Source organism: Halteromyces radiatus, assembly GCF_025201355.1.
Source record: "Halteromyces radiatus strain CBS 162.75 chromosome Unknown BX664scaffold_4, whole genome shotgun sequence".
NCBI classification, from domain to species: Eukaryota; Fungi; Mucoromycota; class Mucoromycetes; order Mucorales; family Cunninghamellaceae; genus Halteromyces; species Halteromyces radiatus.
In genome coordinates, this window is record NW_026251690.1 from 2,945,089 (window position 1) to 2,959,762 (window position 14,674).

Genomic DNA, 14,674 nt, shown 5'->3' on the forward strand with positions numbered 1-14,674 from the left:
AATGTAAAAAGGGGAATGGCTAGAGAGTAATCGTAAGAAAGAGAAAAAAAAAAAAGGGTTTACAAAAAATAAAGCAAAAAAAAGAAAAAGGTCTAATGAACCCTTTTTCTATAGCTAATCAAGAAATCGGGATCTAAACATTCGGTGGGATACGATAAAAAGGGCATTATGGTCTTCTCGATCACAAAAATCCTGTTGTTTTCTTTTTTTCTTTCCTTCTTTCTTTTTTTTTTTTTCTTGAACCATATATCTCTTTTTTTTTTTATTTATTTATTTGTCCCTCTTATTTTACGTGATACCCTTTCTTCTCGTTTACAATTAAGCGAGATGCCTTTCAGCAATATCTCATTGTCGTCAACATATACGACCACAATGAAACTTACTGGTGATGGTAGACGTCCTTTCGCAAAGGTATTTTATATATCAAGAGTAAAACTCAATTTCTAACGGAACACTTTTCTTTTCTTTTCTTTTTTTTCTTATTATTAGGATATTTTTGATCTGTTTTCGGCATTAGTGATTCAATTACAACTAGGTGACCATCGCTCCTTTTTTCGAAACTATCCATCCACATTCACTACAGACGAAGCAGCACAATGTCTAAAAGCACTCAAGTTTTCGCATGTCATACGTACCCCCGATCCAGCAACAAATGGTATTCGATCGACTAGAACAACGACTACTTTTTATATGGAACGCGATATTGCCAAGGCATTATTACAACAATTCCTCAATACTCGACTTATCACAGTAGCCACTGATTCAAATGCACGTATGGTGAAAGATAAAAGTATATGGGCTTTGACAAGCAAAGGAAAACGAATGATTATGGATTTTAGTGAACGAGCATACGTTTCCATTGAACATATGGCGACTCATTTATCAAATATCAATACTGTTTCAATCTTGGTTTTGGATCGTATCAAGGAAACTGATCAATTGGCTTTTGAACGTGAAAACATCACTTTATGTTTCAAGACCATGATGACAAAATTACCTCTGGAAAATATATTGGCGGATGATGTGGGCGGTAAATAATAAAAAAACAATCATCTGGGTCCCCCATTTATTTATTTATTTATTTATTATTATTTTTTGATATGATTTCTTATTTATTGTAACCTTTTTTGATTAAATAGGACTTCATCATCATTATCTTGAAGAATACACACATACTTTTTATGGAAAACAATGCTTCGAATGGATTATTCAATATACCACAGTGGTGAATCGGGAAGAAGCGGATATGGTGGCTGGTGAACTTGTACTTTATGGTTGGATTGCTCACATTCTTGACAAATCTGATCTTGGTAGCAATTCATTCGACGATTCGGTACTGTTTCGAACTTCCCGTAATGCTTTGTATCACATTACTGAACGTGGACGCTTTGTTCTAGGCTGGGCCGACTCACAAGCTTCCACCAAAAGTGTCACATCAACATCATCATCTCAAAATGATGTTTCAACAAACAACAACAACAATAATAATAAATCTTTACGTACCTATCCATCACTCATTTCTCCAACAGATTACGAACGGCCTGCTAGTATATCTAATAGTGAAACGGATGTTTTGACTTGTGGTGATGATGCAGCTCAATTTGTACGATTACGCCAAATCTTGGAAGATCCTTTGTTACGTATGTACTTTCGAATCTATTTGAAGGACAACTTTTGTGATGAAAACATTAACTTTTGGGTGGATTATTTTGCCATGCGAAAAAAGAAGAAAACTCAACATACAAAGAATGGGATGAAGGATATGATATCTGACTGTTATGCCATTTACGATACATATATCAAGGAAAAGTCGATACAGGAAGTCAACATTGATCATACTTTACGACAAAATATTGATACTCTGGTCAAATCAACATTTTCAATTGTATCTGATCCTCGTCATCAACACAATCAACTATCATCCACTTTGCCCTCTTCTGCTCCACCTTTTGCTTCACCAGCGATTACACCTCATTCTACACCGGCCACTTCCATCAGTGTCAATGCACCACTTGCTCAATGTCTTCATGAATTAATGCTTCTCTATGATAAAGTCAACGATCATCTATGTCGCATGATGGCTCAAGATTCTGTCCCTCGGTTCCTTCGTACATCAAAGTATCAAAAACTATTAAATGCACATCTTCCTCCTCTTCCTCCACAAACATCAGCACAACAAGATGCAGAAAAAAAGACTTCTTTAGTCACCAATGAAAAGGATACCAACCGATTAGACTCTGTTACACAAATCACTGCGGGTACCAAGAATTTGACATGCTAGGAAATACTATGCTCACCCAACCTCCTTTTTTATTATTATTTTTTTTTCTTATTATTACTGTTTCATTACCAATGATTCTATATTTATATCTTATGTTTTTTTTACCACTTATTCCCCATTCCTTTTAGTATAGTATTTTGATATTGTATGATTTTTTTTTCTGTTTTGTATACATATGATTTGATTACTTTTTGTACAAAGTTTCCTCTCTTTTGAACATAATAAAAACCACACCCTGTTTTTACCTTCCTTTTTTTTTTTTTTTTTTTTTGTACGACTGCACCAAAATGGGTGTTGCATATGGGATTCTCCGTTTGAGATTGAAAACAATATTATATTTATTATTAGTATTAATATGTATGTGTCTATATATATAATATATAAAAATATGTATGTGAAATAACAGAAAAAAGGATTATACAAGTCGATGATGTCTTCGTCTTCTTTGTGCCACAAAAGCCGCTTTCAAAGCTGGTGTAGAAATGGAAACGAGTAAAGCCGCCGAAGGTTGATTTCCATCCTCTTTCTCCTCCTGATGGATTCTTTTTCTTTTTTGTGTTGGATGAGGTGGTAAGGGAGCCATGCGTCGTTGCGATAGATGAGTCACTGGTTTGTCATTTTTGTTGGTATTCCTTGAAAGCAAAGATCGGACTCTTTTATGCAAACTTTTCCAAGGTACTTTACCATTCCCTGTTGGATGAACAAGATGAAAACTTACAATCGACATCATATTGAATTTATTATTTTTTTTTAAAAAAAAAAAGAAAGTAAAAAAGAAGATTTAAAAAAAAAAAAAAAGATGATCAAAGAAGAAGAAGAAAAAGTATCGCCTCCTGGCAAGTTTCGAAAACAACAAAACATTTTTGATCTATAAAAAAAGATCAGATGTGATGATCCGTGTTGTGCAAGATGAATATCAACAGGTTTTGCTTTCTCTTGCTCTCATGCATTCTCTTCCATTGGCTCCTATATTGATCCTCTGCATACCACTTTCCATCAATCATCATCACTACCCTCACTATGTTTTCATCATAAAGTATCCATTTTTTAGTACCTTGAATATTAGTAATCACTGGTCTTCATTATGGATCATCGTTTTCCATCAGTACGGTATTTATCATATGTAAGATATATATATATTCATCATCATTGGAGGGAATGTTAATACATGACAGCAATTGAAGTATGAATATTATGCATGTAAATGTTTTCTTCTTTTTATTATTTTTTAAAAGACAACAAGACTAAAAAAAAAAGGGAATAATAAACAAAAAAAAAAATAATAGGGATGAATGCTAAAATGATTGAATGATATGTAAATAAATGAATATAAAAGGAAAAAAGAATGATACTAAATACTACTACTGCTACAAACAAAAAAAAAAAAAAAAGGAAAAAATACAAACAAAAAAATAATAATAATATATCAGAGCCAATAAGATCTATAGAGAGAGAGAGAGAATCATTTTCTTCCACAAATAGATGGATGATTAGACTTGACTAATTCTTGATTGCAAACAGGACACTATAATCATAAAAAAAAAAAAAATGGATAAAAAAAGGGAATTGATTAGGTTCTGACTTTATAACGCTGAGATTCAACAACCCCTTTTTTTCATCAGGAGAAACTACATTTTACCGAGGATTTATAACCTAGTAACCAAGGGTCAACACAAGAGATATGGAAGGTATGATGACAAGGTAAAATTCGATATTCTGAGCCAATATGAAATGTATCTAAACAAATAGGACATTCATCCATGGTTATATTGGCATGGTGATATTGTTTGGGTAGGCTGAGCTCCAAGTCGATATCAGTCATCCTATATAAATGGCTGGATAATAATTCTTGTCGTTGATAAAGTAAACAGGAGGCTTTGTATTCACGTCGTAATCGGAAAAACACCCAGCCCAAAATGAATAGTAACATGGGACAAATGATCATGGTGATATAAAAACAATCCATAGTTGACCTAACAAAAAAAAAAAAAAAAAAAAAAAAAAAGGGGGGAAGTCAGCCTACACAGAATCATCCATATTTGGTGATTGGTTTTGCTTTGCCAACGTAATACAAGGTTTTTTGTTGTTATTTTTATAAAACTTTTTACTTACCAAGGAATCGTATCTTCATTTTGTAGTAACACCAGTAAACGTCGAGATTGATTTATTTGATGCTGAGCATTAAGAAGGTCTTGATATTCCATTCGAGTCAAAAATATACTGGGAATAATGATGTCTGATGTATCATCTATCAGTTGTAAATAATAATAATAATAATAAAAAAAAGAAGCGGTTCATTAGTATGAAAAAAAAACACGAAAATAAACGGGGGTTATTTTTTTTCTTCCTCCTTACGTTCAGAAGACATTGTAATCCAATCAGTATTGTTTTCATCACCTATAATCACAGCAACGGCACCACTCTTTTGCATATTTTGAACTTTAGTATAAAATGAACATCCACCACGTCGTAAAAGAGCAATCCATTCAATTTCAGGTGATAGCACGATTTGACATCCAGTAATATCTTCTATTGGTTCATAAATGTAAGCCAATAAGCCATAATCACTAATTCTTGGTCCAAAGGATGCTGTTTGAGAATCTAATGTTTGATTTGTAGTCTGATAAAAAAAATAAAAAAAAAGATGAATGATTATTGTTTTTTTATGAACGATTATTTTTTTTTTGATGATTATAAATTACCATAACACGAATAGATGCTTCTACTGGTATTAATGGGTTAAATATATATATGAATGTAATCCATAATAGAAAGGTTGATATCATATTATAAGTTTTATTCAGGAATAAAAAAAAAAAAAAAAAAAAAAAAAAAAAAAAAGGGAAAGAAAAAAAGAACAAAAGAACAAAAGAGGAATTGTTGAAAACCAATGCTTAAATGAATGTCTTGGAATTTTTGTTCCCCGAAAGTTGCACTACTTTTTTCGGCTACGTTCCCCTCTCTCTCTCTTTCTCTCTTTGTTCTCATTTTCACACTCCAAAAAAAAAAATCTCCTTTTTCTATATATATAAATATATATATAAAAGATATATAATATATACGATCATTCTTTTCCCTATTATTTACTTTTTTTTTCTTTTCCTTCCTTCAACTTTCTCGACGTTTACCTACCATCTAACCGAAAACGACTTCTTTCTCCATCTCCAGTTATGGTATTAGCTGGTCACTCTCTTGTACCTTGGAAGAGTGCTGAAAGTTTAAGGCAACAACGACCCGTCAATAACAATATTACTACTGCATCATCTGTACTCACGACAAACACTGTATTTAAAGATTATGATCCGACTACTGGGAACAAAATTATCAATGGAAAATATATGATTATACGTGAACTAGGTCGTGGTGTTCATGGTAAAGTTAAACTTGCTCAGTCTTTGGAAACAAATGAATTAGTGGTAAATTCACCCTTTACAAAATAATAATAAAAAAAAAACCTCCCTTCCTTCTTTTTCTCCTAACAATTCATATTTTCTCTTTATAGGCCATCAAAATAGTCGATAAACGAACTCGAAAACGACAACTTAGTCATGCATTCCTCCGACCTACTCAACAAGTCTCTTCATCTATTGATGAAGAAAATGAACAAAAAATACGTCGTGAAATTGCCATTCTTAAGAAATGTGTTCATCCTCATGTGGTACAACTTATGGAAATTATGGAAGACCCTGAAAGTAGTAAAATTTATATGGGTAAATTAAATATATAACTTTTTTTTATTTATTTATTTATTGATCTTGTTCTGTTTTGATATCCTGATTATAGTATTGGAATATATGAATGGTGGGGAAATTGAATGGCGAGATGAACAAGATCAACCTGTATTAGATATTAATCATGCTCGAAGTATATTTCGTGATGTGGTCAGTGGATTAGATTATTGTAAGTATAAGAGTTAAAAAAAAAAAAAAAAAAAGAGAAAGAACTAACTTTATTATTATTATTAAGTACATTATCAAGGCGTGATTCACCGGGATATTAAACCTGCCAATTTATTATATTCAAAAGATCATGTTGTGAAGATTTCTGATTTTGGTGTATCTTATTTCAACAAGATACTTGCAGGAGAAGAATCAAAAACCATGGAAGCAGCAAGTCGATCTGATCAAGTAGATCGTGAATTAGCAGAAACGGCGGGGACACCAGCATTCTTTGCACCTGAATTATGTTGGGCAGGAGATAATCGACAAGATTATAGACATCGCATCACGCGTTCCATTGATGTTTGGGCTCTAGGTGTTACATTGTATTGTTTTATATTTGGACAATGTCCATTTATTGCTGCCACTGAATACGAATTATTTGAAGTCATTCCTACTCAACCTGTCACTTTTCCTCGTCAAGATCGTTTGGATGATCAACTCAAGGATCTCTTACTTCGATTATTAGAAAAAAATCCTCAAGAGCGTATCACTTTGGAACAAGTCAAGTGTCATCCATGGGTTATTCAAGACTTGCCTAATCCTGAACTTTGGTGGGCTGAAGCTGATCCACGTCATTATCAAATGGTTTCGATTACGGATGATGATGTATCTCATGCTTATACTATCATGGTAATCTATATATTTTTTATTTTTTTTTTTTAAAAAAAAAAAAAAGAAGTATTCAACATTATTTATATATTTATTAGGACCGATTACGAAGATCCATACACAAGTTATCCAGTTCATTCTCTCATCTAACACAAAATATCACCAGACGAAGAGCCAAAAGTAGTTGCCAAACTCGACCTGTAGCGAAACAAATTTTTCATGCCAATCCTGCTAGTAGATCATCCATCATATCAACCACAACACCACCATCCTCTGCTCTTTTACCATTATCACCTCCACCAACCACAACAACCATGTTATTTAAATCGGAAAGAGCACCCTCCATAACATCATCATCCAATGAACCATACCCAATATCAACACCAATACATCCCACTGCAATATCAAGTGATAGTGATCATTATTATTATGATCAAGATGGACATCCTATTGTGGATGATGAAATTGATGACGACAATATACCAAGACCAAGACGATGTAGTTATCAACGAAACAATTCTTCAGCATCAAGTATGTCAGGACTAGTGGTTACTTTTAGCAAACATCGTGAAACAGCATCTAACTCTCCTCCTCCTGTCCCTCCTCTCACCAAGCATCATGATTAATTTAGCATTTCCATCTAGATACAAAAAAAAAAAAAAAATAGTTAGTATATCGTTCTTCCCTTCTCTCTTTATCTTATTTTATCTTATTACCATCATTCCTTCTTATTCTTATTATCATCATCATTATCTTTTTTCCCAAGTTTATTTGAATTGAGTGAAAATAATAGACATCGTATATTTATTATTATTATTATTTATAATCACTACATCAAATAAAAGAATCATCTTTTTTTTTTTTAAAAAAAAAAAAAAGAAAAAAAAAACTATTGAATGACAAGCGAAATGGAATGAATGGACATATGATAAAAATGCGTTTTTTTTTTATTTATTTATTTTAATGATAAGGTGGACATCTACAAGGGTATAAAAAAAAAAAGAAGAATAAATTGATATACTAAGATCCATTTTGTGAAGATAGTCTAAGGGGAATAAGGTGGAGGGATACTAGAGGGAGAAGGACAAGAAAGTGAGGAAGGAAGTTGACGTTGTAATTGTAATTGAAGTTGATGTTGTTGCATACTTGGAGTAGAGAGATGTGAAGCAGTAGGTGGTGTAGGAAGAGAATTATCTACATCTTGAAGCGTTTTGGGTAAGGTAGGTTTCGGTTTGGTTGTTGTCGTTGTCGTCGGTCGTGTTTTCCTTTTATATAAAAAGAACAATACAATAGCACATATCAAAACAATCACAGCAATAATCACACCTATAAGATGTCCTGTGGTAAAGTCTGGCTTTGCCCAAGGTCCGTCATGTTCAGTATTATCTTGTTGTTGTTGTTGGTCTTGTTGTTGTGGACTTGGAGTAGTTACTGCTGGTGGTAATGGATCGTCATCTTGACATACATTGTTGTTACATACCGATGAACACTGATGACTGGAAACACAAGATTGACCTGATTTGAGTTTGGAGATACATGTACCTTGATGACAAAAATAATGTGATCCACAATCACTCAGATATGCATCCACAGGTCGATATAGATCCATAGGTGGCCATGTCACCACAGTTTGAGTTGCATTAACAGTCGTCAAATTGTTATTGTTGAAAAAAGGAGTAAGTTGAGGTACAGGAGCGGTAATACACGGTTGGTGAAGTCGAGCTGGTTCTCCGTCATATTGAGGTGCTGAGGTTGGATCGTTCCATATCCATCTATTAGAAAAAAAAAAAAAAGAATTATGGCTTTAATAGTTTGTTAATAAATAAAAAGATAAACTTACTGTGAATTATGTTTTTGTTGACATTGAATGGAAGAGTTGGTCAAAATACAAGCATGATCAGTTCCCCCTGGACATGGCCAAGTACAGTCAACAATAATATTAAAGGACATTAGGATAAATACATTGGGTTGAAGAGAAAAAAAAAAAAAGAGACAAGGAAAGAAGAAAAAGAAAAGGAAAAACAAAGAATAAAAGAAATAATTTATATCATTATTAAAGAAAAAAAAAAGAGAATCCAAGGAAACATCAGAAAAATCTCAAAAAAAAAATTGTACTACACAGGGCCGAATATCAGTTTGTGAGTGACAATGTACCGGAGATTCAACACTTCCCTTTTTTCTTTCATTAGACCAAACAAGAAGACTGAAAGTTTTGCAAGCAACGCGAGGATGATATTTTGCACGTGCGGTGGTTGATTTCTTACCCATTTTTAATTTTTTTTTTTCACTTCCCTCTCTCTCTCTCTTTCTCTCTTTTTTTTTTTTTTTCTCTCTCTTCATTTCTTTGTTATAAAGGACTCTTTTTTTTTTTAACGTTACTATGCAATCCATCAAGTGTGTTGTAGTCGGCGATGGGTAAGAAGAAGAAAAAGAAAAAAAAAAGGAGAAATATTAAAAAAACAAAAGAACGGGATATTATATTTGCTTGTCATTTTATTTTATCATCATATTATTATCATCATCTCTCTCTTTTTTTCTTATTTGATATATATATATATATATATTAATTTACTTTTCTTTTTTTTTTTTTCTTATTATTATTTTTTCTTAGTGCTGTCGGGAAAACGTGTTTATTGATTTCTTATACTACAAATGCTTTCCCTGGTGAATATATTCCAACTGTGTACGTATATACCTCATGTCGGACGATATTTAGCCTTTATATTTTGTTACCCACACACAAACTATATATATTTATATATATCTCTTACTTACCTTCTTTTTCTTTTTTTTTTCTTTTTTTTTTTCTTTTCTGTTTTCTTTTTTTTCTGCCTCTCTCTCTCTCTTTCTTTCTCATTCTTTTTTATTCATGTAGATTTGACAATTACTCAGCCAACGTGATGGTGGATGGAAAACCTATTAACCTTGGTTTATGGGATACTGCTGGTAAGATAATAATAATAATAATAATAAAAAGTATTTAGGATGATTTTAATAATAATAAAAACAAAAAGGTATACATTCACTAATCATAGAATAATGTTTTTTTTTTCTTAATATGATTCAAATCAATAGGTCAAGAAGATTATGATCGTTTGCGACCTTTATCTTACCCTCAAACGGATGTATTCTTGGTATGCTTCTCATTAGTTAGTCCTCCTTCTTTTGAAAATGTTCGAACAAAAGTAAGTTATTATAAATGAGGCTTTGTCGTGAATATTGAGAGGAGATCCCCCGAAAGGAGACTATACTAATATCTCTTTTATTAGTGGTATCCTGAAATCAGTCATCATGCACCAAATATTCCTATGATCTTGGTCGGAACAAAGTTGGATTTACGGGAAGACCCTGAAACTGTTGAACGATTAAAGCAAAAGAAGATGAGTCCTATCTCTTACACACAAGCTTTACAAATGACAAAGGATATTGGTGCTGAAAAATATTTGGAATGTTCGGCTTTGACACAAAAAGGTCTCAAGAACGTGTTTGATGAAGCTATCCGTGCTGTTCTCTCTCCTGCCTCGGTACGATCCAAGAAAAAGAAAGGTTGTTTGATTTTGTAGATTCTTTCCTTTCCTCCTTCTCTTTCCTTATATACTCTCAATCACTTAGTTTACTTATTCAAATCGCGTTTGATCACCCTGTCTACTTACTCTCCTTTTTACTTTTTTTTTTTTTCCTTATCATATATTAGTCACTTCTTATTATTGTTCCCTTTATCTTATTCCTTTACTTTTTTTTTTTTTTGATCTGTTTTTCTATTATCTTATACAAGTTTATTTATTACTATTATTCTCTCTTACTTTTCTATATATATATATATATTAAAAAAAAAAAGACCACTGGTTGATTTGACATATTCTCAAAAAAAAACATACAAATAAAATATATATTATTGTTAAAAAAAAAACAAATTGTAGTATATGTATGTCTATGTTACTTTGTAACACGAATATACAATTCATTCTTTTTTTACTTCTCCGATTTATATATACTGTAATCTTGCCTTTTTTGTGTTTGGGTAATCCAGTCATTCTCTATCACGCCCATCTTCCAGTATGATACAGAGAATATGTTCTAGTACAACCTTTTTTTTTTTTTCTTCTTCTTCTTTTATAAAATATATTATAATGATTTGATTATAATTCCTTTCCTTTTTTTTTGTGATTGGGATTTTGATCTTTATAAATGCAAACAGGCCAAGTCCCTTTTTAATCAACTAAGCAACATGATGACAACATGATCACCAGTCCCTTTCATACCGCATACATATTTATTGTTTGCCTTAAAATGGAATATTTTTTTTTTGTTGGTTCATGCTTTGACCCCGTTGACTAAAACTTGGTTCATCATCCTTTGTTATTAATCTGTAAGCAATAAATATCCTTTTTTTTTCCTCTTTCACTTGAAAAAAGAGCGATCTTAATTATCTTCTCATATTATCATCATACCATCATTCAATATACCATCATGCCATCATCACCATCATTACGATTAAATCAGAAAGGAATATGTTATTATTTATAAGAAAAAGGAATCATGGATATTGTTTAGTTTCATTCATCTAGGCCATGTTACTTGTTTGAGATGTCTATGATAAATTAAGAGAAAAAAAAATCACTAATTTGATTCATTTTAAAAAAAGACTGTAAAGAAGCGATTTTACATTAAAAAAAGGAAAAAGAAAGAAAATTGGAACGGCATACCTTCAGAGTCACCGAATCAGATAGAAGTGATGTAATGAGATTCTTTATTTTGAAGGACAATGCGAAGTAAAAACAAAATAAATAAAAAAAGATCATACTAATAATAATAACAAGTAAAATACAATGATTCTCTATCCACTTGCAAAGAACCCTCTTTTTTTTGTCCTCCCCAAAAAAAAAAAAGAATATCAAGTTTTTTTTTTTAATTCATCCTTGGTATCGAGTAGGGTTGGTTTGTTGATCATAATTGCCCTTCCCTTCGTAATTGCCGACGTCGTTGTTGCTATTAAGAAAAGAAAAAAAAAAAAGGTTAAATCGAAACCAAATCTCCCTTTGTTTTTTTTTTTTTTTTCCTTTTACCCAGTTTTTCTTGCATTCACGATATTGTAAAAAGAAATATTCACATTTCGATTTATCGTAATTGTTGACATCCAAACACTTCATACTTTGTTTTTCTTCCACAGCACAAGGATTCATATATTTTGTTGTTTGTTTCTTTTTAAATTGATCATTGAAATCTTCAGGCGTTGAGAATTCTTCAAAAACAGGTTTTGGTGGTGGAGGTGGTGGTTTGGTTAACGGCATCAAGTAAATTAGAAATAAACAAAAAAAAAAAAAAAAAAAAAAAAAAAAAAAAAAAGGAGTGGGAGAAAAACACTTCCCTTTAGGTATTTTTTTTTTTTTTTTTGAATTCTACAGCTAAAAATTTGAAATTCCTCAGCTAAATTTTGGCTGTAAAGATCAATTGTCGAGGGGTCATCAGGCAATTTTTCAAAATATCGATAAAATCCTTTTGATGTTTATTGCACATGAGATGGCAAGATAAGCTATAAAATGGGATTAGATGATATTAAACTACTTTTTTGAGAGGAATTGGACGGTGGTCATTTTATTGGATGATGATCATTATTGGACGAGGGATGATGATATTGATTCCTATTCTTTAATTTACTTTTATAAATTGGGAGGTAAGGTATAGAATATTATTAACGCAAGCGAAAGAGAATAACTTCATTTATGTTCTGTCCAAACTTGGTACGATGATGCTGGCTCTTGAGCTAGAAATGAAAAGACAAATGTTTAGCTCTCCCATTTGACAGGATGAACAAAGAGATTTCTACATTTCAAGAACAGAAAGTAGTTTTTTTTTTTTTTGGCCTGTACGACAAGAAAATAAAAAGAAAAAAGCTGTGAGGGTATCAAAAGTAAATCGAATAAGAATTCCCAAAAGAAAAAGAATTGAAACTACTATGATATAGGATTTATGCAACATACAAAAGGGACTGGTATTTCTATGATCACACAGCTGATTAAAACGTATTCCCACGAAAAAAAAAAATCCATCTTCATGCTTTTTTTTTTACGGTTCCTATCCATCTGTTTATCCGATTTCCGAAAGGATTCATGTTTTGTACTTTTGCTTATCAATCATATACATATATTCAATGGTAAGCTACTAGTATTTGATATATAAATATATGAATGATGATGATGGTAAGTATTGTTTTAGTAAAGTGAACTTTATATAAAACCCTATAATTAATAAGAACAAAATCGCGGTGCTCGAAATATACTTGGTAAGATATATAAATCAAAACCTATTTCTTACCTCTTTTTTCTCTTTCTTTTTAATAAAAAAAAATAAAAACAAAAATAAATGGATATTACATCTCTGTTTAGTGTCAAGGAGAAAGTGGTGTTAATCACTGGTGGTGGTAGAGGCATAGGTACTTCTATAATAACAAAACTATTCTTTCTTACTAATACACGTGTTGTTCATTTTGAATGCTTTACTTTTATTTTATTTTTTTTAGGTGAAATGATTGCACAGGTAAAAATAAGAATTAAAAAAAAAGTTATTGTACTGAATCAGCTCATCATGTTGTTCTATCCATTTATTATCTAGGGTTTTGTCGCTGCTGGTGCAAAGGTATATATCTCCTCTCGCAATGGCGATGTATGCAACAAGGTAAATTTCTTTATGTACTATACAACCGTGAACCATTTGTTTATATGTTTAATTGATTAGGTAGCTAAAGAACTTACGGCAAAAGGACCTGGCCAATGCTTCGCTATTCCTGGTGATTTGCAGAAACTGGACGATATTAAGAAGATTGTTGAAGAATTATCCAAACTAGAGGATCGTAAGTTGAAAAGATTGCATGGATAGAATCAAACTAAACTCTTTTTTTTTTTTTAATACATATATACGGATGAAAAGATCTAGATGTGTTGATTAATAATTCAGGTGCCAATTGGGGTGAATCCATCAATACTTATCCAAGCGCCGCATTTGAAAAGGTGATGAACTTGAATGTGAATCGTCTATTTACTTTGACTCAAGCGTAAGTCGAACATATATATATATGGTTTTATATTGTTATTAATTGTTTTTTTTTTTTTTTTGAATTAGGTGTTTGCCTTTATTACGAGCCAAGGCAACGAATGACAACCCTTCTCGTGTGATCAACATTGGCAGTATCAATGGGCTTCAACCTCCTGGCTTGGAAACATATGCATATTCTAGTAGCAAGGCAGCGGTACATCATCTTAGTAGACACTTGGCTAGTCGTTTGGGTTCAGAACATATCTTGGTAAATGCTATTGCTCCTGGTAGTTTCCCTTCCAAAATGATGGCTGAAACATTGAGGAAGAATAAGAAAAAGATCTTGGCTGGCATTCCTTTACATAGAGTGGGGACTCCTGAAGATATAGCAGGTACTTGTTTATATTTGGCCTCCCGTGCCGGTCAAGTAAGTATTATCCATATTGATCAATGAAAATGGGATGATTGATGCTCTCTTTCCGTTTTTTTTTTTTTTTTTTTTTTTTTTTTTTTTTTTTTTTTAGTATACTACTGGTGCCATCATCACTGTAGACGGTGGAGCTACTGTTAACAATTCAAGACTTTAATATATCTAGATTAGTTAGTAAAAAATATTATATATATATTGATTTTTGTGAAATAAACTACATATATATTTTTTTTGAACAATTTATACATTGAATGTTTTAATAAATAAATCAACGATATGGACGAACCAATGATATGGATAAATCAAGGGTATGGATGAACCAATAATAAGGATGGATTAACCATATGGATGGATCAACCATATGAATGGTATAGACCAACA

The 14,674-nt window shown here is 31.9% G+C and overlaps 7 protein-coding genes across 7 annotated transcripts; 4 read left to right on the forward strand and 3 right to left on the reverse strand.

The window, feature by feature from the left end:
• Positions 1-227: 227 nt before the first annotated feature.
• Positions 228-2,530, forward strand: BX664DRAFT_333984 (uncharacterized protein). The gene is made up of 3 exons (XM_051545625.1): positions 228-411; positions 490-1,030; positions 1,140-2,530. Exons 1-3 carry the CDS (start codon positions 328-330, stop codon positions 2,279-2,281), a joined length of 1,767 nt encoding a protein of 588 aa, XP_051400660.1. The 5' UTR covers positions 228-327; the 3' UTR covers positions 2,282-2,530.
• A 1,115-nt stretch (positions 2,531-3,645) lies between these two features.
• BX664DRAFT_333988 (uncharacterized protein) lies at positions 3,646-5,112 on the reverse strand. Its single transcript, XM_051545626.1, has 5 exons — positions 4,984-5,112; positions 4,637-4,901; positions 4,394-4,529; positions 3,921-4,254; positions 3,646-3,806 (listed from the first exon to the last, which is right to left on the reverse strand). Exons 1-5 carry the CDS (start codon positions 5,065-5,067, stop codon positions 3,744-3,746), a joined length of 882 nt encoding a protein of 293 aa, XP_051400661.1. The 5' UTR covers positions 5,068-5,112; the 3' UTR covers positions 3,646-3,743.
• A 160-nt stretch (positions 5,113-5,272) lies between these two features.
• BX664DRAFT_281040 (kinase-like domain-containing protein) lies at positions 5,273-7,495 on the forward strand. Its single transcript, XM_051541508.1, has 5 exons — positions 5,273-5,697; positions 5,784-5,991; positions 6,065-6,181; positions 6,248-6,852; positions 6,930-7,495. Exons 1-5 carry the CDS (start codon positions 5,452-5,454, stop codon positions 7,455-7,457), a joined length of 1,704 nt encoding a protein of 567 aa, XP_051400662.1. The 5' UTR covers positions 5,273-5,451; the 3' UTR covers positions 7,458-7,495.
• A 274-nt stretch (positions 7,496-7,769) lies between these two features.
• On the reverse strand, positions 7,770-8,807 carry BX664DRAFT_386241 (uncharacterized protein). The gene is made up of 2 exons (XM_051549313.1): positions 8,672-8,807; positions 7,770-8,603 (listed from the first exon to the last, which is right to left on the reverse strand). Exons 1-2 carry the CDS (start codon positions 8,779-8,781, stop codon positions 7,877-7,879), a joined length of 837 nt encoding a protein of 278 aa, XP_051400663.1. The 5' UTR covers positions 8,782-8,807; the 3' UTR covers positions 7,770-7,876.
• Positions 8,808-9,148: 341 nt separating this feature from the next.
• Positions 9,149-10,578, forward strand: BX664DRAFT_333992 (rac protein). Its single transcript, XM_051545627.1, has 5 exons — positions 9,149-9,246; positions 9,443-9,514; positions 9,707-9,777; positions 9,907-10,016; positions 10,101-10,578. Exons 1-5 carry the CDS (start codon positions 9,212-9,214, stop codon positions 10,392-10,394), a joined length of 582 nt encoding a protein of 193 aa, XP_051400664.1. The 5' UTR covers positions 9,149-9,211; the 3' UTR covers positions 10,395-10,578.
• Positions 10,579-11,560: 982 nt separating this feature from the next.
• BX664DRAFT_297795 (uncharacterized protein) lies at positions 11,561-12,165 on the reverse strand. Its single transcript, XM_051542254.1, has 2 exons — positions 11,898-12,165; positions 11,561-11,820 (listed from the first exon to the last, which is right to left on the reverse strand). The coding sequence occupies exons 1-2, from the start codon at positions 12,120-12,122 to the stop codon at positions 11,779-11,781; spliced, it is 267 nt and encodes an 88-aa protein (XP_051400665.1). The 5' UTR covers positions 12,123-12,165; the 3' UTR covers positions 11,561-11,778.
• A 1,005-nt stretch (positions 12,166-13,170) lies between these two features.
• Positions 13,171-14,539, forward strand: BX664DRAFT_281047 (uncharacterized protein). The gene is made up of 6 exons (XM_051541509.1): positions 13,171-13,368; positions 13,444-13,506; positions 13,567-13,681; positions 13,759-13,882; positions 13,951-14,290; positions 14,388-14,539. Exons 1-6 carry the CDS (start codon positions 13,195-13,197, stop codon positions 14,448-14,450), a joined length of 879 nt encoding a protein of 292 aa, XP_051400666.1. The 5' UTR covers positions 13,171-13,194; the 3' UTR covers positions 14,451-14,539.
• The last annotated feature ends 135 nt before the right edge of the window (positions 14,540-14,674 follow it).